Genomic DNA, 25806 nt, shown 5'->3' with positions numbered 1-25806 from the left:
GATCTTTGCTTTATCTCCTAATTTTTTTGCCTCATTTTCTTAGTGTTTTGTATTCGACATCTTCTTATTCTTCCACATTTTCTACTCTTTCTTTGTGTTCTTCTTCTTTCTTTTTTTTGTCTTTTAGTTTTTCTTCATCCTCATATTTTTCTTCTTCTATTTATTTTTTAAAATTTTGGAGGTAGCTAGACATATATTTTCACATTTTTCATGGCTTAACTATCTTTATACAAAAAATCAGTTTCGAATAATCTTTGCTAAGTAGAAGCACATAAATAACGTGGACACCTATTAGCTGACCATTCTAACATGAACGTTCATCTTGAAACAAAGAGGATACATAGTTTGAAAACTGAAACAAGGTCACAATGTATAGTTGAAACACAACACACAATGATCTTAGGATACAAAGTTCTTCATTTTAGTTGTTTGTAGTAAGTATAGGCCATAACCGTTGAAGCAGGATCATATGATCTTTTTCTTTTTGACCTGTACATGCATTAAAATAAAACATGTAAGAAACTTGTTACAAACTAAGCTTAATAAATAAACAAGTAATTTGTAATTATATTGACCTATCTTGCAAACGTAAATTCTAGTGAACAAAGACAAGATCATTAAGTCGTTGATGCTTCTATTCCTCTTTTTGGTATGAATTCTCTTTAATACAGACTAATTATGCTCACATCCAGATGAAGAAACGGTTTGACTAAGAATCCGTATTGCGAACTTTTGTAAAGTAGGAGCATCACAATCAAAATATCTCCACTATCATCTAAGTATTAATAGATTATATTAAAATATTGTCCAACCGGATAGCTCGATCCGGGTATAAAAACATTGCTTAAATCTAATCTTTACATTTTAAAAAAAAAATTGTGTAGTCTAATATTTTTAACGAAGGATATCAAAAGAATTTAGACCAACATGACCGGTACATAAAAACAGCATTAAGCAGATTTCTCATATCTTACTTTGTAAAAACAACAATAACAATCATGAGAATAGGGAGTACAAAAAAATAATCTAAAACAAACACACAAGATTTATAAATCCATCAAATAAATCACACTAAACTTTATCCACACATCGATAGACAAAAAAAAGAAAACACATATTTTATTAATATCAAACTTTACAAAGACTAACAATATCCAAAACACCAAAGAAACCGAAAAAGGGATCTAAGCAAAAAAAATCGAACCTGTCAAGAACCACCAGCATTAGATCTTCATCACCAGAAAAAGATACCCGTTCTCTAGGAAGATTTAAAATTTCATAAAAAATCGAGGCTGCCAGTTCACAAAGTTAACAAAATTTCAATACTTAATGTCATATCTTTTATCATCTTTTAGGAAACAGAGGAGCCACTACATCTCACCAGAGTGAAGTAAAATGGGTTTTGGTTTCTGACATTGGACCTGTTCCGGACCAGGATTTTATACGTTCCTCACTAATCTCCAAAATCCATTACCTTTAAAAAGAAATAGTTACAAAAGTAAGCAGATTCCTTTAATTAGAGAAAGGAAGATTCAGAGGGAATTAGGAACAAGAGGACAGTTGAGAAGCTTAATTACCTCATCATCTCCTTGTCTAAAATCGAAAGCACGTGGACCATCAGTTGTTGAGGCAGCAAAACCAAACCCCATTGCATGGACATGTTTTCACCATCTCAGAGCCGCGTGTTTTAGGAACTGTGACTTCAATATTTGAGAAATCTACATACGTATGTTGGTAACCAATTTTGCCTTGTAGCTTCATGTAGCTTTGTTAATTAGTTCGACTGCCATTTTGACTTGCTTCTCCAATGATACGTGTGTATTCTCAAAACACAACTATCAATAATTAAAACATATAAGAACAAACAAGCGAAACACATCTCTGGTCAGCCCCAACTAAAAACTAAAAAGTAAAGTGCACCAAACCGGCAAACCCGGTTAACATACAAAACATAAGTGCTAAACGAAGACAATCACAAAATTAAAGACGACCCAAAAAAAGAAGAAGAAGGAAACTTAACCCTTCCACATAGCCGCAAACTAAACAATCACCATGCGCGGTGTGTAATTTGATCACTTCCGTTATAATCGTGGTCGGTATCATCACCTTGAGAAAATACTTTGTGTGAATTTAAGAAATTTTTGTAAATATTGATATATACAATTTTTGAAAGGAAAGTTATACGGAAATAGTCAAACCTTTTGCCTCACGAGAGCGATACATGACATTGTATGAACGCATACCCTACCCTTGTTTTTCTTCGAAGTTGGTATAGTCTGCACGATACAACAGTTTGCGTCTGATATCGTAAACGAATATCTTGATGGACTATTTGAAGCGTCGCCATGGACGTAGAGAGAGAGAACCATGTTGTATAGCTAAAATACTAAAGTAAACAAATCGATACAATTTTTCTCATTTGTGTTTATTTTCAGAAAAAGAAACAGTAATGTTGACAAAAGAGAATACTACAGTATGTGCGGAGCACACCGAGTTGGAATACAGTGGTAAATTGGTATAAAATGATCTGAAATCTGTATTAACCAGAACTTTCTTGTTGGATTGTGTAAATCAGAACCAAGACTGTGAAGAACGACAGTGTGACTGTTGTTCTCTACTCTCTTTCTTATCCTTTGGACTCTCCCAAAAGACAATTTTTCCTTGTAATTTTTATTTTGGTCGCAAATAGACTCTTCCAAAAGAAAGTCTTTGCAGTTTGCATAACACAAAGTAATTCTTACAAAAGTAAAAAGCTAAGTAAACCCAACTAATATTAAACAAAGAAATAAAGAGAACGAAGACACATGTTGTTCTGCAGCTTTATCGCAGTGCAAAAGCATCGCAGAAGAAGCTCCTACAATTTGAAGTATTTTTATAAAAATGCATTGTTTTTTTTTGTTTTAGTATAAATCGTTATGTTTACAATTGAACTTTTGCCTGTATGATCATCTTAATTTTTAGTTGTAATCAATTAACGATTGTATTCATTTATAAGTACAAATAAAAATACGATTTTCGTGACTCACATGCAAGACATATATTTATGATAAATAAAACCTTTTATTCACGCAGAAATATGTTTACTACTTACACAATGGCTTGCTCCAGTTCCAAAAAAAGAAAAAAACTTAAACCAAAATTAAACTAATAACGGTAATGATCGAACATTTTCTATAGTTTATTGTTACAATGTTATACATTAGACATATAATTTACTTTGTCCATATCAGACCTTAATAATACGAGGATATATTAAAACTTCTAAGTTTTCGGGATTAAAAAACAAAAAGAGGAACAAATATCCCTATACATAGTTTACAGGAACAATACAACGTTCTATGTTAGTCATAAAAATGTAAGAGATTGATGGAATTTACTTTATCATAAAATGTAAAAGATTTATTGAATTTAATTTATCATAAAAATGTAAAAGATTCATTGAGTTTATTATGAGAATCTAATCTCATATATTAGGAAATACTATCTCCTCAATTACTTCTCTATAGCTGTACATATCGTTGATTGATATCTCTTGTAATTAGGCATTTAAGAGCGTAGCTTCCTTTTCAAGACTTGTACTTATATATATTTCTGCCTCCATGGTTTGTCAATATACACAACTTTCAGTCTCTTTTTGTTCATGGTATCAGAGCCATCACGGCAAATAAAACAAAATGAATGACCAAGTTAACAATGGTGAAACTGTGAGGAATGAAGCAACTGCTGATGTCGTGAAAAATAACTCGGCATATCAGCTTTCTGCAACTGAAAACCCCGGAGGAATCATTGCTCAAGTGCAGTTCACCGGTGATAACTTTGACGAATGGGCGCAAGCAATTCGATCTGCCTTGCGAGTGAAGAAAAAATTCGGCTATGTCGATGGGACAGTGTTGAAGCCGAAGGAAGATGCACCGGAGTATGAAGATTGGATGTCGGTCAACTCCATGGTGGCGCTGTGGATCCTTAACACCATTGAACCAAAGGTGCGAAGGACTCTCGGTAACAAAGACGATCCAAAAGATTTATGGCAGGAAATCAAAGATCGATTTTCTGAAGGAAACGGGCCAAGGATCTAGGAAATCAAAGCAGAACTGGCAAACTGTCGTCAACAAGGCATGAGCCTTATTGATTACTTTGGTAAATTACAGATTCTGTGGGAAGATCTGTTAAACTATGATCAGGCACCGACTTGTCATTGCGGTGGTTGTACTTGTGATTTGCGAGGTCAATTGGAGAAGAAACGTGAAGATGATAAGGTGCACCAATTTCTTCTTGGTCTCGACGATGCAGTCTTTGGAGGTCTCCGTACCACAATCATAAGCACTGAGCCATTGCCAAACTTGAATCAAGTCTATTCTAAGGTGAAATCGGTGGAGCGTGTTCGTACGGTATTACGAAACCGAGAAGAACAAGGAGTACAAGCTGCAGCTTTTGCTGTACAATTTTCTCGACCTACTGATGCGGTGGAAGACAAAAGCAAGCTCCTTTGTTCCCATTGCAAACGCCGTGGACATATCAAGGAGAACTGTTTTGAAATCATTGGCCATCCTCCATGGTGGGGAGAAAGAGGAGGGAAATCTGCTCGCGGTCGAGGACGTGGTGGAGCCGTGCGTGCCAACGCAGCTTGCGTACTCGGATCTGAAGGGCAAAGTAGTGAAGCTGCGAGAAACGGATTCACTGGCCTGAACAATGATCAGTGGAAAACACTGATTCAACTTCTAGAGGATCAGAAAAAGGGACCACAGAATCGCCTAAACGGTAAGCCTGATTCTCTCGACTGGGTTCTTGATACAGGGGCTTCCAATCATATGACAGGTTGCTCAGATTTTTTGAGTGAAGTGACAACGATTTTGTCATGTAAAATTGGTCTTCCTGATGGTCATGAAACTACATCAGATAAGAAAGGGACGGTTGTCTTTGATAACAGCTTTTCTCTTCAGAACGTGTTGTTGGTTCCAAAGTTGCGGTGTAATCTCATATCTGTATCACAACTCGTAAAGGACTGCGATTGTGTGATGCAAGTTGCTAACATCGGGTGTGTGTTACAGGACCGTACAACGAGGACGTTGATTGGAGCAGGTGAATTACGAGACGGTCTCTATTTCTTCCGACGCGTAGGAGTTTTTAATGCTTTTCATACGAATAAAGACGGAGCCGAGGATATGTGGCATCAACGGCTAGGACACCCGTCGAATGGAGTTTTTGATTTGCTTCCAGTTCTTAGTAAAAGAGTTTCTGATTTTTCATCTTGCGATGTATGTTTGCGAGCTAAACAAACTCGTGATATGTTTCATTCAAGTTCTAATAAAGCGTCGAAGATTTTTGAATTGATACATTTGGATGTATGGGGACCATATCGCGTAGCAAGTACCTGCGATTCACACTATTTTTTGACAATAGTTGATGATTTTTCTCGAGGAACATGGGTGTATTTGATGCATGATAAAGCACAAGTACGCAAAATTGTTCAAAACTTTATGCAACTGGTTTTGAGGCAATTTGATCAGAAAATAAAGAGGATTAGAAGCGACAATGGAACTGAGTTTCTGTGTATGAGCGACATGTTTATTGAACAAGGAATAGTTCATGAAACGTCGTGTGTCGGAACGCCGCAGCAAAACGGCCAAGCAGAGAGAAAGCATCGTCATCTCTTAAATGTGGCGAGAGCTCTTCTTTTCCAAGCAAATTTGCCTGTGAAATTTTGGGGTGAAAGTGTATTAACGGCAGCATATATCATCAATCGCACACCGACTCAGTTATTACAAGGAAAGACACCATATGAGCTCCTCTACGGGTCTGAACCAGAGTATGATAATTTGAAGGTTTTTGGCTGTCTTGCTTATGCACATAATCAACGACGCGGTGGTGATAAATTTGCATCTCGCTGTAGGAAATGTCTCTTTGTCGGGTATCCATTCGGAAAGAAAGGTTGGACTCTTTTTGATCTTAAAACAGAGCAAATATTTGTTTCTCGTGATGTTGTTTTTGTGGAAGATGTATTTCCATCTTTTCTGGAAAATCGAGAAGCTCCACAAGTTGATGTAGAGCTTGATAGTGATTGGGTTTTGGAAGCACCACGGATTGGTCCAAATGTGCAAACTGCAGATTCGACTTCTGAACATGGAGCCGCCATTGTTGGTGAAGAACCGATGGAACCTGCAACAAATATTTCAGAGGTTGGGCCAGAAACAATAATAAATCCAACAGCAGATAATGGGCCTGAAGTCAGCCCAACAAATATTACATTGGATCCAGGCTCTAATGAAACACATTACGTCATTGAATCTTCATCCTCCGAAGTCAGGGAGGGTTCTGTACGAACAGCCGATGAAGCTATCGCAGAACTTGGTCGCGGAAAGCGCCAAAAACAAAAACCGATCAAATTGAGAGATTTTGTGGTTCGAACAGTGCAAGCTGGTCCTATATTGCCACCAACAACTTGTGCTTTTCCGATTTCAGATGTTGTAACCTGCAAGCAATTCTCCCCACAACATCGTGCTTTTCTTGCGGCGATTACATCTGGAGTTGAACCCACCACATTCAAAGAAGCAATTCGCGATAAGCGATGGAATTCAGCAATGGGATCAGAAATGAATGCTCATGAAATCAACGGGACCTGGGATGTTACCGAATTGCCGCCAGGTAAGAAAGCTTTGGGATCTAAATGGGTTTATCGAATTAAATACCTGGCAGATGGCACCATTGAGCGCTATAAAGCGCGACTTGTTGTTCTTGGAAATAATCAAAAGGAAAGGGAAGATTATACAGAGACATTTGCACCGGTGGTCAAGATGACAACAGTTCGAGCTACACTTAAGGTTGCGGCTGCTCGCAACTGGTCCTTGCACCAAATGGACGTGCATAATGCCTTCTTACACGGTGATTTAACAGAAGAAATTTATATGAAACCGCCTCCTGGATTTCGTGCAGCCAACGACAACCTTGTATGTCGACTCCGCAAGTCATTATATGGTCTCCGCCAAGCACCGCGATGCTGGTTTGAGAAGCTGCAAACGGCTTTAATCAAGTATGGTTTCACTCAATCATATCGTGATTACTCTTTGTTTACATTACATAAGGGAACAGTTCGGATATACGTTCTTGTTTACGTGGATGACTTAGTAATCACGGGGAATTGCTTGGATGCAATTGGAAAATTTAAAGAGTATTTAAGTACTTGCTTCCATATGAAGGATCTTGGAGCACTTAAATACTTTTTAGGCATTGAAGTGGCACGAAGGAAAGATGGAATTTTCTTAAATCAAAGAAAGTACACATTGGATATTATAGAAGAAACTGGTCTCTTGGGCTGTAAACCTGCGGCATTTCCTATGGAACAACAACATCGGCTTGCTCTCACCGATAGTCCACCACTTTCAGATCCTGAACGGTATCACCGCTTAGTGGGACGGCTGATATATCTTCTTGCAACACGACCAGACCTGACTTACTCAGTCCATATATTGTCGCAGTTCATGCAGAAACCGACACAAGCGCATTGGGAAGCAGCTTTACGCGTCGTCCGTTATTTGAAAGGCTCACCTGGGCAAGGCATCCTTTTGAGCTCAGATGATGATCTTACACTTAAGGGATGGTGCGATTCGGATTGGGCAGGTTGCCCTCTGACTAGAAGATCATTAACAGGCTGGTTTGTCTCTTTTGGTAACTCACCATTGTCATGGAAAACGAAGAAACAAGACGTAGTGTCTATGTCTACCGCGGAAGCAGAATATAGAAGCATGTCGCTAACACTGCATGAACTACAATGGTTGAAAGGATTGTTACAAGACTTGGGCGTTAATCATGATGCTCCTATTGACCTCTACTGTGACAGCGAAGCCGCATTACACATCGCAGCGAATCCGGTGTTTCACGAACGCACTAAACACGTAGAAATTGATTGCCATAAGGTTCGTGATGCAGCTAAAGCAAATATTATACGACCCTGTTTTGTACGTTCGTCATCCCAACTAGCCGATGTGTTCACAAAGGCACTTGGAAGAAGAGAATTTGAAGGAATCATTGGCAAGTTGGGCATCCTCAATCCACATGCTCCAACTTGAGGGAGGATATTATGAGAATCTAATCTCATATATTAGGAAATACTATCTCCTCAATTACTTCTCTATAGCTGTACATATCGTTGATTGATATCTCTTGTAATTAGGCATTTAAGAGCGTAGCTTCCTTTTCAAGACTTGTACTTGTATATATTTCTGCCTCCATGGCTTGTCAATACACACAACTTTCAGTCTCTTTTTTTCAGAGTTTACTTTATCTAAAAAAAAAAATTTTACTTTATCAGTTTATCTATATGCAACTTACTTTGTTCAGATGAACGTGTAAATGCACTTCCTCTTCACTTAATTTATGTTGTTAACTTCTTGTTAGTATATATATGATGAAGCACGTTCGAAACTCACCTTAAAAAAAAAACATTCGAAACTCACCAAATCCAAAACAATACGAGGATATATCAAACCTTAACACATAATTGTTGAGGGGGGTCTGGTACGACTCAACGACACGCCAACCAATCAAATATAGACAGCCTTTACATATCACAAAGGCAAACGATTCATAATCTTCATGTGTTTATACGAAGGACCAGTGGATTTGGTCCAAGGGTTACTATGTCTCTTTCTTTTTTTTTAATTACATGAAACATGACAGGTCGTCTCTTTTAATCGTAAGGTTATTACATGTTGGTTTGTCCTCGAGATTCGTCCTAAACTGAAGTATGGCGGCTAATAATTTGCTCTGCTGGTTAATCACCAGGTTTGCGGTTTCGTACCGGTGAAATAGAGTATTTCGCAGTGTAATTGTAGATCTATGTACCGGTAGATATAACTTTCTCATTAACGTATGATTTGAATGATGTGATTTATGTGTACCGTAAAGTGACAAACAAATTATCAATCGGGTGTATATTTATAATATTAAGAGATTTCAAGAAGATAACCATATATATATACAGACATATATATATATATATATCCTTTTTTATATTGAATAATGGCTGTTGAAAAAAAAAAGATTAAGAATTACATGTATCTAGTGAGCCTAGTTATTTTGAGCAATGTTGATTATTAAGCAAAAAAACGTGAGATAACATGTTTAGTTTATGACCCATAAGCTGCGAAGCAAATCGATTAATATCCAAACACTGACACAATTTTTGGGAATGAAAAATAAATATAGATGTAGCAAATTTTGAGTAAAACCAGGGATGTAACAGAGCACGTGTTGATTTAAAGATAACAACGAATGAGGGCCGCTCCTTATATACTATTAAAAGATGCGTTTTTCTTTTGGGAAAAGATTTAGCTATGAAAATAACCATAAGTGGCTAAACACAACACAGACACATTATGTCTTACTGAAACCCTAATACTCTATATTATGTATAGTTCACAGTCTCTTTTTCAGGCAAAGCCTAAAGTCTTTGCATGCCCTTGATTTGGTAGTGAATCCGTTTGCCGATACTGTATACAATTTTTTCATTCCTTCTTTTTCAGTTTTTATTTTTGTTTATTTTCAAGGAACATATTAGGTTTTTTGAGATATTAGATTCTAAAGTCTTGGAAGCAATAATTGCATGAGATTTTGTTATGACACATATATGGGTAAACCTTATCCTTTCACAACACTTTTTTTTTTCCTTTTCCTTTCACAGCACTTAAACTATACTACTACTATTTATGGTAATTAATTTCTGAAAAATAGAGATCTCATATAAAAATTTATTAAGTGACTCTTTTTATAAAAGTATTGTAGACAAACTAGGCTGAAAATCGGTTTAAAATCTAAGAATTTGTTATTTTGGATTAAAAAAAAAGATGAGCACAAACTTAAATGTTTCTTTATAAATTAAATAAGCATATATTTGATTGAATCTGTGTTCGAATTCACAATCAAACAAAAAGTTGAAGTAAAATTAGACTTCATTACCCTTAATCTTTAGATGATTATACTATTTAGTCATTTGTTCATGAACAAGAATCCAAAATATATAGAAACTAATCTAACAACCCCCCAAAAAAGTTAGTAACAGTTTGCTAGATTTGTTGATATGATAGCGAATATACATGTAAAGAAGTAGTTGCTAGGGGTTGAGGATAAGTGAAACAGTAATTAGCCGCTAACCATTCAAATATTGACACGTGGCCCTCTAGAGTTTACCGTTGAAAGTAATATTTTCCCACTTGCTTCCCTCCCAACATCGTGCTATCATCCATGCCGTACTTTATACACCCAAAATGGCCAATCCATTTTCATATTTCGTTTCTTTATTTGAACATCATCGAATGTAGAACGTAATTTTTGTTGTTATTAAAAGTAGAATATTAATTTACTTTGCTAGGTAATTTAAATAAGCATTTTTTTATGATTGAATTTCTGTAATAGCTAGTGTTGTCACCGTCTTGCTATTATATCTGATCAGTTGAAATGAAACTTAGTTTTTCAAACTCAGGATAAAAAGTTTTTCGTGTACTAGCATTAGCAACAACGTATTTTGTCACAATACCAAACACTGAACATATGAAGAAGAAAAATAGACACGATGATATTATTCTGATCGCCGAGTGAGAGACGCGTCTTATTTCAGGGTGGTCGCCAGTCGGTCATCAAAGTCTTGTCAGTTTGACCAGAGAAAAAAAAGTTTTGTCCTTTTACAATTTTTGTTTTTTCTTGTTTCCACGTTTATCATATAATAATGTTCACTGGATGGAACCTATCAAGCCGTAAGGATTATAGTATATTTTGTATACTTCAGCAGCTTAGTTTCTGATTAATTACTTAAGAGGTATACTGCGTATGTTATGTTACAATGGATTATACATTATATATATACCTGCACTCAATCTTTATAATTATAGTTCTATTATTATTTTAGTTTATCGGTAATTTTTGCTGCTAATGTACCAAGGTTTTCTTTCAACGGGAATATTACTTTCTGCTTGAAAAAATCAATGGATATCTATATATATATATATATATATATATTGAATATAATGTAATTAGATAATATGTATATAATTATGAAAATATGAACCGTAGAAGCTAACTAAGTAATATCTGTCCAATGACTAATCACTAATGACGATTTGACGACAGTAACATAAAAAGTTGACAAATAAAATGAACAGAAAAATATAGGATCATTTGGTTTGTCTATTGAAAGATAAGATGATTTGGTTTCTTATATGCCTTATAGTATATCTAGATCTTGACAGTTGAAATGTTTATCACAAAGAAGAAGATTCTATTTTTGTTTTTGTTGTCGTTCTTTATTCAAAGTACGGAAATATAGAACATAAATAAACATGGTTACATTTTTTTCTTACATTCTTCAGTCATCATATTATTAATTTTAGTCATCACATTTATTGTACAATAATGTAATTAACGTCTGCGAGCTGCGGTTTCTCTCTGAGCGTTGAAGAAGACAGCCGCGACAGGGAGACCAAGATCATACTCAATCGCAAATTTACGAGTATTGAAGTGATCTCTCGAAAGGATATTTGGGAAGATAACGCGTCTTTGCTTCTGCTTGAACAGAACAAACACGAACCTGTGTATCCCGATGCTTGGCCTTGGCAGCTCATAACTCACAACCTCTTTTCCTATTATTTCATAGTTCAAAATTTTATTAGTATATATATACTATATATCCTTTATTATAAATATTTTATATCACAAAACTCATGACGAGAACGTACCAAACGTAGCATCTGTTGTACCGGGGATGTTTGTGACGATCCTGTTGAAACATTTTAATGATAATATTTCTTACTTTTCTGATGGAAGAGATTTTGACCAACTCAAGCCAAGTTTATACAACGTTAATGTAGAGACAAAATAATTTTCGAAAGTTTCATTAGGGTACGGTTATTAATAATAATTCATATGAAATGCATGAATTATGGGAAGATAGATTAAAAGCTAAGTAAAATTAAAAAAAAAAGATATGCATGAATTATGGAATACGGGCCCAAAATGAAACGACAATAAATAACTGGACGTACCAATGCAGGTGTTCTTTTTGAAAGGGGTCACTAGGACCAGGAACATCAGGATCTATCATTACCTGTTTTGCATTTCAGTTGAGTTTACCATCAATACAAAAATTATAAAAACTAAATAGTAGCGTCACATTACTTATAACAACAAGAAAAAGGGGCACAATTTATAAGATCATTGATACGTCCCTCTCTTTTTCTCCAGGGAGTCAGAAAATGGGAAACTAAATTGAATAAAAAGCGATAATTTTTCTATGTTTTGGCAAAAAAAAATATGGACTACACAGCCAGCAAGAAAGCCCAACGATATTGACGATTTATTAATAATGTTAATATATATATATATATATGTATGTATATATACCAAGGTGAAGAAGGATCTGAGATCACCACCATGGATCTCAACCCTAGGCGTAGGAGACAGTGGAAGGAAAAAGCTCATGGCCATTGGAGACTTGCTTCTTGTTGTAACTCACACTCATTTTAATTGTTGGAGTGAAGAAATCAAGAACATCTCCAACCACTCTTCCCACTATCAATGGCTCTATCACTCTACTTCCCATATTCTCCATCTTTTGTTTTGTTTAAGTTTCTTTATCTTTCTAACTGTGGATTCAACTAAGCTTAGGGAAAGAGAGAGATTTGTAGTGGTGTGGGATACCAAAGACGAACAAGACATCTATTTATAGGGTTTTTCCAACTTGGAGAAAGAGAGAGAGAGGATAGGGGCCAAGCTCTGTCGTGTTGTAAGATTTGGGCAAATCTAAAGAATTAATAGACATCTACTCCCCAGTTATATGCTAACTTCATCTTTCTTTCTTTCTTTCTTTTTTGTTTTCACTTCATCCTTCATAGTAGGAATAAAACTAGGGAGAATTAAAGAATAGTTGATTGTTAGGTGATTATCAAATTTAGTTTTTTTAATTGTTTTGAGAAATTATTAGCTTTTATTGAAATTTGATATATTTTTCTTTAGATGGTTCTAACTTCAAGTATCACAAGTACTACACGTGACCATCATATTTGCTGACTGTGGTTTTAGTTATAACTTATAACTACAGGATTGACATCAAATAATCTATATTAATAATAAGGTACTAATAATAGTATCCAATAACTACGTATTTATATATGTACTTTATAGAAAATTACTATTTGGATTGAATATTATGACTTATTGGATTGACTAATATGATCCGATATGATCTAACAATAGAACGAAGCGAGTACAGTATTATAGATTAACTAATTGACTTATTTTACAAATTTCTTGATAACTATCGTAAAAGTAAACATATACTGAAAAAAAAGGTATATAATGTCTAGACGCTTAAATTTAACTAAAATATCCACAGTACATCAATATAACAGAAAAAAAATATATAGCAAAGTACGTATTTGATCCTTTTTCCCAATAATTGTCCCCTTTTTGGCACGAGTTGAGTGAGCATCTACCCTATCTATGTAGTAGAGATTCCATATACACTAGTTTAGTTTTAAATTTCAGTACCTACAGATGGACTTAAAAATGGCTGCAGTTAGCGACTAATTACAGTTAGAAAGACTAAATTCGATTGTTGAGGTGTTTGTTGGTATAGAGATTATTATTTTGTGCGTGTTAAATGTAAAGTAACTGCAGAAAAATATAACACGTCATGAATCTTAACGAGCAGAAGTTCGATGTTTATAAGCAAGTCAATAGGAAAGTTATATGTATCTTAAGTCATACATCATATATGGAATTCAATTAGCAAAGTTTATTGCATATTTCTATATAAATTTAGAACATTCATTCTTGTTTATTGGTTTTCCTGTAAAAAGTAAGGTAATAAATAATCCAAAAAAATAGAAACATCGAAACTTGTTCGTCAGGAAACAAAATTGTAGCAGTTAAGATTGAATGATGAAGGATGATAACAACGTATAAAAATATATCGTCAATCGAAGCATAAATCTTTCACATGTGAAAGCATGGCGAAAAAATAAACCGATTCAACGAACAGACCGGATATCACTATCTATTTTTGTTGTTAGTATTTTGTTAGAGCGTGTTCTTCACTCATCGGTCTATGATTTCAAAAACAATTTCACTAAAACATTTGACTGGCCAAGATTAAGAAATTTTTATATTAACATTCTCATCGTACTTGATTCTATTACAACTACGGATAAAATTATTGCCCAAAGGTCATTTCACTGTCGTAAGATGGGATTTGTTTTGTCCTTTTGCATTAAGAATAAACCTAAGTAAAAGAAACAAATTAGAATGCCATTAATCATATATAGATCGTACAAAGGCATATAATAAAGTGATGAACCAAATAATTTGAGGTTAAAGAAAAATATGGATCGCAGATTTAGGACTCCTCACTCGTGGAACGACAAGGCATTGATTCCTGAAAAGAAACATCGATGAAAAAAAAAACTTATTTATCGAAATTAGTAAATCCAAGAGTGTACGTGAAGAAACGATATACTATTATCAAATTTGAGATTGTAATGTATGATGATTCTAAAACCATCCAAAAAATCGTTCGAAGGCATATGTTAATCAGTTGAGCAAAAAAAGACATACATTAATCGTACCGTAGAATATCAAATCTTATGGAATCCACAAAATCTGTAGAATAGTATTAAAAACAGAAGGCCTTAATTGAAATTAGGACGACTTTTTTTTAGTGGAGATCTAAGTTATAATTTATATATTTTCTTATGAAAGCTTGATTGATAATTTACTCAGATTGGGTGCTTGATCAAAGAATAAATGACTTAAAAGCTTGGTTAGATAATCACTTGAATCAGAAGTTCCAAAAGAAACATCAATAAGACAAGTGGCCAACGTATATATCAATTAGTTTAGGACGCTTAATCTAAAAGATGTACAGCAACAGAATCGCAAAACCACCAACTCAACCCTTCAGGCTCTTGCTATTAACTCCGGCAAGAGTTTTTGTCGTCGCATCTTCGGCGGTCATTTGGAAACGAGCAATAAAAGACCTTTTTGGAAATCTCACATGTAAGATTAGGAGCCGCAAAATGAAATACACAAAGCGTGGGCCACTTCAGTGACATGTATAGGATGTTATGGTACCCTCGGATCAAGTTATGATCTGTTTTGGTTCGAAATCTACTTTGAAGAAGATATTTGAAACGTTGGAGAACTTTTTTTTGTTACGGATTATATCTAAGGCTAGTAACTTTCCATAGAGGTTTTGGTTGACGCATGAACTTTAGTTGTGTGTGTATTCCAGAGATATTTTGGAGGGTCAAGACTCGGTTAAGCAGGCTTGGTTTCAATTGAGAAGACCGAACCAGAATTTGGGTTCATGGCATCACAGGACAATTGCTTTTTCAGGCTACGAACATAACCACAAACTAAAGTAATGGTTTTTCCTTGGTTGGTTTGAAGATGTGATTGTTGTGGTTTAGGTTGCACGAGATTGAGATAATATGGAGCAAATTCTTGATGATATATAGGGTTTCAGACAAACGGGTAACAGAGACTTTGAATACCAAAAAAACCAGAACAGATATCAATCCAGCAACTGTCTTAAACGCAACAAACAACATCATATCACTAATCCAAGTCGAGAGGAATCAAAAGAGAGATAACCAAAGACATTGGAAGAAGTAGAGGCGCATCAACGAAGTCTCCTAGCTTCTCTCTCGGACTCGAGCAAAGTGAGGATATCTCCTTCTCTCACTGGTCCTTTGACATTGCGCATGATGAAACGATCAGAGTCTGTGAACTTGACTCGAACCTGAGTCACCTGACCCCTTGATCCGGTACGACCCATCACTTTGACCACCACGGCGTGCTTGATCTGAGAATCCATCCTGATTAACATCAAAGACCAATTTACAATCACAATTCACATAACATTCTCAATTGAAATGCATACAAGACCAGACCAGCAGTAATCAGCAGTATGTTTTTTCTTGTTAAAAGCTATCGACTTTAAAAGAGATAGCACATCAGAAACAAGTTAGGCTATCGATTGAAGACCTAAATCAGAGAAGATGTTAATCAATACACATTTCAGTTGCTAAGAAGCCTTTAGGATATTGACAATTAGGGATCGAAACAAAGCAAATTCTAAGCAGAAGCGAAACTAAGGATTCAATCATTCAACAAACAGAGCAGAATCCTAATCACATATTCGAAAGAAGACGATTTAGCCGAAAAAGATTATATTAGAGATAGCAATCGATCAAGGAACCTGGAGACGACGGCTAACGGAGAACGATGCGACGATAAAGCTTTTGCGGCGATAAAGTGAGAGGCAAATCGAAAACGCGAGGAAGAGGGATTTCTTGGGCTTTTATATGGCTTCTTAAGTTAGGTTATTCGGTCACGGGAGCTAATCCACTCGGTTTACCATAACCGAATCGGTTCATTAGTCTTATTTTTTAATTTCCCAAATCGGTTCATTAATTGTAACCGGTTCTTTTGATCGAACGCATCCATGCTTCTAGTTTTTCCTTTTTCCTTTTTTTTTCTCAACAACTCCATGCTTCTAGTTTCTGGATTGTTTACTGGGAAAAAAAGAAAAGGAAATTCAAAAATTACCTTTTTCCAAATTCATTAAGGTTTAGGATAAAAAAGGAAATAAAAGTTGCGAGTCTTTATAGGAATAATAAACAATTTTCTTCTATAAATATAAGGGGACATAGTTTTTGATTCACATAACTTTTTTTCCATAGACAGACTTTGACATTATCATTATCATACTCAAAAAACGACAATGTCTAGTGTTGCAGAGATGTTCGAAAGAATCGACAAGAACAAAGATGGGAAAATATCATGGGACGAATTCGCCGAGGGGATTCGTGTTTTCTCTCCTTCAACAACGTCGGAAGAAATCGATAAGATGTTCAGAGAGCTTGACACCGACGGTGACGGTCACATCGACGTCAACGAATTTGCTAAGTGCATGATTAGCGGCAAAGAAGACGACGAAGAAGCTGTTATGAAAACTACTTTTGATTTGTACGATATTGATGGTGACGGGAAGATTTCAGCCAATGAGATTCACGTGGTGTTGAAGCGTCTTGGAGAGAATATATCAATGGAAGAGTGTGTCAAGATGGTTCGAGCCGTTGATGCAGACGGCGATGGTTTTGTGAGCTTTGAAGAGTTTAAGACTATGATGAATTCTAACAACAAGAAAGCTTTATGATTTTACTCAGTTTTTTTTATAGCTTACTCGTTTTTATTTTTGTTTTGCTTTCTGTTTCTGAATTCTGTTCAAACTTTTAATTATCAGTCGGTGATTAATTTTATGGTGAAGGCGATTATTTGATAACTACATATGAAACCAACTTTTAGGATGAATATTTTGTTTGGATTTGTGTCAATCAGGTTCTTAAATATATGATTTTTGTTTCGATTCAAATTAAGATTGACTCACTTTAAAAGGAAACCAAACCAAACGAAATTTTGATTTAGGTTTAGGGTTCAAAACTACTGACGCGACGACTAATCGACTATGCAACAATTAAATTTAAAACCTTTTTTTTTTCTTGGCATCATTAGCCAGTTACGTATAACTTACGTTTATATATATGTTTGAAAATCTAGACTGTTCTATATTGAAGTTTTACCTCGATGTCCATACACAAAATCAGGTTGCTATAGAACATTTATTTCTTATTGGAATTAAAAGATCAAGTGCTGCTTATTACAATATACCAACATATAGAAACTACTGACATGCAATATTATAGAAAAAAAAACTTTTAAAAAGAAAAAACACAAAAACCAAAACAACAGCACAAACTCATCTCTCATACTCTCTCCTGCCTTCCATCTTCTTTTCTTCGTCCTTCTTCTTTCAGAGCCTCGAGACATTGATGGGGTGGTGAGCTACAATGTGATTATAAACAGCAAGTGTAAGAAAATCATCAAGCTCAGTTGCTGTACACTGCTTTGTAAACATCTTGGAAGCTTCCTTATACATTCCTCTCTTAAACTTGTCTTTCCCAATCTTAGGCCCATTACAATCTAGAATAAGTCATGATTTTATATACTAAATTGCATTAGGGTTTTTAATTGAAACAATTATGCAAGATTTTCTCTTTTATGTTACTTGGGTTGTTTTTTTTTATGCGTCGTTATCTATATAATAACCCCTAAAAATAAAAGATATATAATAGATTTTCTAAGTTGTTATCTCTATAGTAACATGTATGTTAATTATTTTTTATTATGTTTTGATTGATTTGATTATATATATCATATATTTTACTTTTTAGCTTTATTTATTTACTAAGGTAAATCAATATAACTATGTAAGTAAATTTAGCTAATTTATATATTTTTCCTCGTCTATGATGAAATCAAATCAGATTAATATAAACGCTTATATGTATGATGAGGTTTTCGATATTATATTCTATTTTATCATTAACAAATTAATATCGAATTCTCTTTTCAAAACAAGAGAATATGTAATTACTACTGTTTTTACTTTTTTTTGGGTGAAAACAAAGAAAATGAGTTGAACAAACCTCCCAAATTACATCGGGAAAACATAATCACAAAATACAAAGAAAAACATAAAAACAAATAATTTTATCTCTAAATGCCATTGTAGAACTCAACCACCAGCGACGTAAGCAATCCAATTGCAAAACTAACAATATAAAAGAAACAAACACGATCACAACCAAACAAAGAAAAACTAACAATATACAGCGCAAAAAAAAAACAACTAAATGAAGTAAGTTCAAAAAAGTAAGAAGCAATAAGCAACGAAAGTAAGCGCAAAAAGGAAGAAGAAGAGTGAAACCTTATGCGTTAATACTAGGAAAAAAGTAGGAGATTGTTGTCAATCTATGTGGTATATATAGGCTAATGTAAAACCTAATTCAGTTTCAGATAACGTCATTTTTAGATTTTTTTTTAATAATACAATTTATATTTTAATCGTGATTTTAGATTTTGGATTTAAATTTTCTTTGTCTTTTTTTAAAAAAGTTTAATCAAATTTAAGAAAAGGTAAAGAGTAATTAGCCACCCTAAAATTGAATGAGAGAGTTTTAAATGAAATTTTTACTTCGCTTATAATATATATAATATAATATATGATTTTAGATTTTGGATTTAAATTTTCTTTGTTTTTTTTCTAAAAAATTTAATCAAATTTAAAAAGGAGTAAAGAGTAACCTTAAATTGAACGAGAGAGTTTTAAACGAAATTTTTATTTCGCTTATAATATATATGATTTTATTTTATAATTATTTAAACAGGAAGTTGAAATAACCTCATATAACTCAGGGAGAAAAAAAACTAATGCTTTAGCTCGTTGATGATGATGATATCTCTTCACTTTTCCACTCCGTCACTATCTTTTCTCACATCTGATTCCAATTCCAGATTTTGCAAGAACCCTAATGATCCAATTCTTGTTACTTTCCCTCAAAAATCCCAATTTGTTTCTTGCCGTCGTTTCAATTTCAATTCCCAAGGAACAAATCTAAACCGTAAAACCTACCGGCGGAGTCTGAGTTGCTATGGGGTTAAAGATTCAGGTGAGAAAACGAGCTCTGCAACGCCGTTAGATTCCGGTGGCGGTAACGGCGGAGGAGGAGACGGAGGAGATAACGGTGATGACGACAGTGAAGTGGAGGGTAAAGACAGGCTGTTGCCGGAATGGCTGGATTTCACATCAGACGATGCAAAGACTGTGTTCTTGGCTATAACTGTATCGTTAGCATTTCGATATTTTATTGCAGAACCAAGATACATTCCTTCCTTGTCTATGTATCCTACTTTTGATGTCGGAGACAGATTGGTTGCAGAGAAGGTACTGTTCTTTAATTCCAATTTTCACCTAATTGTAGATTTAGCTTTCTTAGTGAAAGACCAATTTGGAACATTTTGAGCTATAGTTATGTGATTAGGAATCTAAAGAATGCTGTTTAAGGTTTCTCACTTGTTGGTTTTGTGTTTTGATTACATTGTTCACAAGCTTTTACACAATTTCACCTAATTTTATATTAGTTTTCTTAGCGAACACCAAATTTTGGAACTTTTGAGCTATAGTTAAGGGATCAGGATTCTATAGAATGCTGTTTAAGGTTTCTCACTTGTTGGTCTCACTTGTTGCTTTTGTGTTCTGAATTCTGATTACATTTTTCACAAGATTTTACATCTTAAGAGTTATGAGGTTTAAAGCTTTGGTGATTGTTACTAAGATTTGGGGATGTTTGTGTTTCAGGTGAGTTATTATTTCAGGAAGCCTTGTGCAAACGATATTGTAATCTTCAAAAGTCCACCGGTTCTTCAGGAAGTTGGGTACACAGATTCGGATGTATTCATTAAACGGATCGTTGCAAAAGAAGGCGACCTTGTGGAGGTACTATGATCAATCATGTTTAGACTCTATAGTGAAGAGAGTTATAATAGTGAAGCTGATTGGGTTTGGGGCAAATGTGTAGGTTCATGAAGGGAAACTAATGGTTAACGGTGTTGTTCGAAATGAAAAATTCATCTTAGAGCCTCCTGGTTATGAAATGACACCAGTTGTAAGTAATTATCCTCGCTTTTCAAACCAAATGTTAAAAACAAAACTGATCCTCTGTTTTGTTCTTCTTTGCTGATTTTGGCTTACTTCAACGTTGTAGCGAGTACCGGAAAACTCGGTCTTTGTGATGGGTGACAACCGGAATAACAGTTATGATTCTCACGTGTGGTGAGAGGCCTATGGTTGATCTGGTTTTTAGATATCTATCATGAAATGTAGCTTCTTGTTTTGGATTGTTACTTATTCTTGAAAACTTGTGTCTGTCTTCAGGGGTCCTCTGCCTTTGAAGAACATTATAGGACGGTCAGTTTTTCGGTATTGGCCACCAAACAGAGTAAGCGGGACAGTGCTAGAAGGTGGCTGTGCTGTGGATAAGCAGTAGAGCATATTGGAATGTTTTTGATTCGGCTTTTTTGTTTTTTAAACGAAACGAAACTATGTAGTACATTTTTTATGAAGAAATGAAGAAAATGATTGCACATTTGAATTGGATTGCAGATAGAGAAAAAAAGAAACAAACAAAATGTGTTTACTTGGTAGTGAGTTTACAGGTCTTATGAGTAAATTTTATTGGTCTTGAGCTCTTGGAGGAAGAGATGAAGAAAGAGCAGGAGATGTGATTCAAGTGTTTCGACTTGACAAGCTTCCCCAAAAGATTCCCTTGTGATCGGATCTCAAACTCCAACTTCACTGGAACTCTTCCTTTCTTGTCTGAAGCCGCTAAGTTAGGTCCTGCTCCATATAGAGGAACCTCTACGCCTAGGAGCTTGACAATGGCTAAGTGCTTGCTCTTTCTTGGCTGGTAATAACTTTTAAGCTTCACCAACCAAAATGTAAAGATCAGATTACTATCAATACTATGACATAGGAGGAGGAATGAGTGAGATCAGAAACTAAGAGTACCTGACCAGTGGCGAGGGTGAGAGCAGAGAAGGTGAGACTGAAGGTAGAAGAAGAGACATGGATGCCAAAGTAAGGAGCAGGACTGTCTATTGTCACTTTCACTGAGCCGTTAAAGCTCAAAATCTTGGTGGCAACTCCTGTTCTGTCTATTCCTTCTCCGTAATAAAAGCTATGAAGGTCGAACCTCTTAACGGAGACGATAGGAGAGAAAGGATGAGAAGCTCCCCACAAAACAGAGCAGAAAACAGAGAACACAACCACAGTTCCTAAGATTACCAAAACCGCTCTGCATTGTCCAACCGATAATCCTCTGTTATCTTCATAAACTTCCTCTTCATCAATCGTATAAGGCCTCTCTAGCCAATACATGTCTCTTCTCCGGGAGCTTCCTTTCCACCGGAATCCAGTCCCATTGGAGGTGCGGCTTGAAGAGGAGAGACGTGACTCGGTGAGGATGGTGTAGTTTGGGGTGTGAATCTGAATCAGTGAAGCAGCGGAAGAGGATTTATCACCATCGTATACTTGGGACACGCTTGAAGGGCTCTCAACGTAGTAAGCTTGTTTTGGTGATGAAATTGATAGGTCCAGGCTTGTTCTTTCGGATTCCGACGTTGCATCCATCATCTTTTTTTTTTTCTTACTGGTTTTGCTCACAAAAATTGTTATTGTTATTTGTTTTTAGTAGTGAAGAATGTTTTGTTATTTGTTTTTAGTAGTGAAGAATGAAGATGCATAGTTATTAGAAGTAAGAAAAGTTCTTCCAATTTTTTCTCCTTGATCTACTCACTCGGTTTTCTCATTTTCATTTGTATTCTCTAAAATAATTAATTCCAGTTCTATTATTAGATCGATAGGACCAAAAAATGTAACTGGACATTCCGTTTTACAAGTTGATAAACCCATAAAAATAAATCTAGCGAAAACATATAAAAGTTAGGTAACAAATTGTGAAACTTGAGAAAGATCGAAAAACCTGAGAGAGAAAATTCAAGATTCATAACATTTTAAGTCATCTAGAAACAATAGAAATAACATATGGATCTTAATAATGTTTTATTAGGTGATTACGTGCACCAAGTGCGGAGTAAATATTAACCATAATTCTTTTATTCAAATATACAAATATAATATATATAAATACAACTATAAAAATATTAGCTGATGATATTTAAAATTGCAAATATATATATATATATGTTGATTATACAATTGTAAATAATGATTAAAAATATCTTTATTTTGTAATACAATTACATAAATGCTAGATAAATAGTGGTTTTATAATTAACTAGATTTTGCATCCACGCTACGCGTGGGTAGTTTGTTGATAAAATTTATATGCAATCAATTATATTTATTAAGATATAATTTTATATATTAGTATTTTAATAATATATTAAAAATATTATGGTGTTAATCTAATAAGTTTTATGTAAATTGTGAAGTTTTAACAGTTTTGTTTTAAATCTATATACAATATGTCATATTTCAAAAACGTATTATTTTGTCAAACACTTTTAAGTTAATATACCCAAACCAATTAATTTTTTTTTACAAATTAATCAAATGCTACATTTTAAACATATTATTGACATGATGATCAATTATTATACATTCACTTTCATAAATCAAGAAGATAATTTTTTTAATCATTTTTCACTTTTATTCCAATTATAGATGTGTTTTTAAACAATTAAATTTAAAATTTAATTTTTTTTCTTCTTTGTTTAACCAATAAAAATTTTTATTTTGATATATTAATTTAAAAAAAAACTAATAAATAAAATGTTTGTTTTGAGATTAATAACAAACTTTAAAATTGAAATCAAAACAATAGTTGAATTAATATGAAATGAATAAAATTACACAAACTTTATGAATTAAATATATTTATGTCAATTGGTTGTGTAAACTTCTAAATAATTTTTCAATAATTATACGTCATCTTTTCTAATAAGAATGAAATTTTGTTTTTCATTATGTTTATTATAATTATTGTTATGTCTGTTTTTCATTGAATATATCATATTTATTTAATTTAATAATTTTTTATGATTATATTCAGTTTCATCATATCATTCTCACTTTTTCTAATTATAATTAAGTAGGCAAAACTGGTACATTTTAATACATACAAATTTAGAAAAATGAAATAACTAATTGAATAACTCAAAACTAACAATTGTTACATTAATCTATTGCAATTCCAAGTCGAATATACAAAATATAATTTTTTGATCATTTTTGCATAATATATTACATGAGATTATGTGGAAATATATTTTGCATATATTAAAAATTTTAAATAATTATTATTATTTGAAATTCTTGGTGAAAAACCTTATAATCAAGTAACCTAAGCTTGTATAAGTAGCATGTATTTTTAATAGATAAAAAAATTAAATTTGTAAGTTAGAAGAAATTTTACTATCATGTTGTTTTTTCTGTTAATAGAGATTTCTTTATTTTTAATTTATTTTCCTAATTATAATATTAGAATTATAAAACTTTTTTAATTTACAATTTTGATATATATAAATAAAATTGAATTTTTAAATACTGATAAGGATGCTTTGATAATAATGTATATTTAACTGTTATTAATAATAAAATAATTTTAATTAACAATTTTTCTATATTGTTTTGTATTAACAATGTAATTTTATAATTTAGAAACTTTTTAATTTTAGTTATTAATGTGTATTAATAAAATTGATCTTTTAAATCTAATGTGGGTATTCTAAAGGCATATAGCTTCAACTTTTATTTTTTTATTATATATATAATTTTTTTGTTAATGATATAATTTTAAAATTGGGAAATTCTTTAATTTTAAAAATTGATGTTGATAAATAAAATTAAACTTTTAAATCATATGTGGGTATTTTTAGCGGCATATAACTTTAACTTTTATTAATAATAGATTTATAAATCAAAGGTGAAAGATCCCACACGATGCCCATTGCGGCAAATGATTTTAGTCTCTCCTCCTTGTTTTGAGGCTTACCGAATGTATTCTAATGCTGCTTTAGATGTCATGTTATTCTTATTCATGTTTTGTGGTTCAGGTTGGGTTGTTAAAACCCCATCAGATGTCATGTTATTTCAAAAATCTTCTTTGGGTACTTCAGTCTCTTTTGTTTAATGAAGAAACTTTTTTTCTATTTTCAGTGCTTCGTTTTTCAAAAGTGTCGCATATCAGTCACTTGACATGTTTCTCGGATTATTTGAAATTTATCATTTTTTTTCAAATTCGGTGGCAAAATTTGGAGATTTTACACTCTCTTTTTAATGACTCATTCTTAAATGAAATCTGACTCTATTTTTTTGTTTCTTTTTTAATTTGAAATGGTTGAACATATAGAAAAAAACTTAAAAATTATTATAGTTATGTGACAAAATTTTGGATGCTACTGTAAGAGCCTCTAAATATTGTGTATATATATCTAATTTGAATTTAAAATTTCTTATGTTAATATTATTTAATTTAGTTTTTAATTATTTATCTTTAAGAATTTTAAAAACAACAATTAAATTAGAAACTCTTTAATTTTCAATGTTGAGGTGGACCAATAAAAAAATTATACAGAATTCTTTATTCAGAAATAATATTAGAATTTGTAAACTTTCTTAATTTTCTTATTTAACAATAATATTAAAAATTGGAAATTTTCCTTAATTTTGAATGCTGATGTGGACCAATAAAATTAGTCTTTTAAATCCTATGTGGACGCCTTGAAAAGCATTTAGCTTCAACTTTTATTAGTATAAGATTTTAATAATATTTTTTTATATGAATGAAGTTTTACATTAAATATACTAAATTGGATTAATACGTTATATCTAACTGGTCCAATATCAGATTAAGATATTTTGTTTTGATATTAATATTTTTGAATTATTATGTGTATATTAAATTAGATTTTTTTTTTGGGGCTAAACTAGGCCCTTGCAGTAGTGCAACGCATGGGCGACTCGCAAAAACCCAGATAGCAAGCTATCTTAGTGGGCTTTTTCCCTAAAAAAATAGAGTTAATATCGTGTGGACCGATGACCCACATATCAGATATTAAACCGATAAGAACAGATACTACACTTGATCTTAGCCAAAATGCCGAGAAAGGTAATAGATAATATAATTATCTTTTAACAAATTAAAAGTAAAGAAAGATGAAATAAAAAAAATATAATGTTTAGTAACATCAGAAATATTATGTATTAAAATTTTAGAAATATGTTAATAAAAATATAAAAAAAGAGAATATTTTTACAAATTAAATGTTTGAGTATTACATATATAATTGATATAAACTAATCTTTAACTAACTAAATTAATGTTAATGACATATGAT

General features: G+C 33.2%; 5 protein-coding genes, 1 long non-coding RNA gene and 1 other non-coding gene across 7 annotated transcripts; 2 read left to right on the top strand and 5 right to left on the bottom strand.

Annotated features, from left to right (window-relative positions):
* Nucleotides 1–274: 274 nt before the first annotated feature.
* Nucleotides 275–2332, bottom strand: LOC112084655. Its single transcript, XR_002898325.1, has 5 exons — nt 2199–2332; nt 1578–2106; nt 1382–1474; nt 1205–1292; nt 275–489 (listed from the first exon to the last, which is right to left on the bottom strand). It is a non-coding gene; the product is annotated as an uncharacterized LOC112084655 (long non-coding RNA).
* Nucleotides 2333–11406: 9074 nt separating this feature from the next.
* Nucleotides 11407–12595, bottom strand: LOC18013620 (protein TERMINAL FLOWER 1). The gene is given in 5 exon segments (XM_024153872.1): nt 11407–11627; nt 11724–11764; nt 12030–12091; nt 12388–12439; nt 12441–12595. Coding segments are annotated over 5 exon segments (531 nt in total).
* Nucleotides 12596–15466: 2871 nt separating this feature from the next.
* LOC18013619 (40S ribosomal protein S28-2) lies at nt 15467–16334 on the bottom strand. Its single transcript, XM_006418656.2, has 2 exons — nt 16244–16334; nt 15467–15860 (listed from the first exon to the last, which is right to left on the bottom strand). Exon 2 carries the CDS (start codon nt 15857–15859, stop codon nt 15665–15667), a length of 195 nt encoding a protein of 64 aa, XP_006418719.2. The 5' UTR covers nt 15860; nt 16244–16334; the 3' UTR covers nt 15467–15664.
* Nucleotides 16335–16768: 434 nt separating this feature from the next.
* On the top strand, nt 16769–17203 carry LOC18013682 (probable calcium-binding protein CML32). Its single transcript, XM_006418655.1, has one exon. The coding sequence runs from the start codon at nt 16769–16771 to the stop codon at nt 17201–17203; it is 435 nt and encodes a 144-aa protein (XP_006418718.1).
* Nucleotides 17204–19301: 2098 nt separating this feature from the next.
* Nucleotides 19302–21030, top strand: LOC18013618 (chloroplast processing peptidase). Its single transcript, XM_006418653.2, has 5 exons — nt 19302–19831; nt 20246–20383; nt 20466–20552; nt 20652–20719; nt 20822–21030. Exons 1-5 carry the CDS (start codon nt 19334–19336, stop codon nt 20931–20933), a joined length of 903 nt encoding a protein of 300 aa, XP_006418716.1. The 5' UTR covers nt 19302–19333; the 3' UTR covers nt 20934–21030.
* A 50-nt stretch (nt 21031–21080) lies between these two features.
* Nucleotides 21081–22078, bottom strand: LOC18013681. The gene is made up of 2 exons (XM_024153977.1): nt 21455–22078; nt 21081–21368 (listed from the first exon to the last, which is right to left on the bottom strand). Exons 1-2 carry the CDS (start codon nt 22076–22078, stop codon nt 21081–21083), a joined length of 912 nt encoding a protein of 303 aa, XP_024009745.1.
* A 3307-nt stretch (nt 22079–25385) lies between these two features.
* On the bottom strand, nt 25386–25581 carry LOC112084905. Its single transcript, XR_002898561.1, has one exon. It is a non-coding gene; the product is annotated as a U2 spliceosomal RNA (small nuclear RNA).
* Between the last annotated feature and the right edge of the window lie 225 nt (nt 25582–25806).

This window comes from Eutrema salsugineum, unplaced genomic scaffold (genome assembly GCF_000478725.1).
Source record: "Eutrema salsugineum unplaced genomic scaffold, Eutsalg1_0 scaffold_4, whole genome shotgun sequence".
Taxonomy (NCBI): Eukaryota; Viridiplantae; Streptophyta; class Magnoliopsida; order Brassicales; family Brassicaceae; genus Eutrema; species Eutrema salsugineum.
Note: the sequence above shows the minus strand (reverse complement) of the source record. Positions and strands in the feature narration are given on the sequence as shown.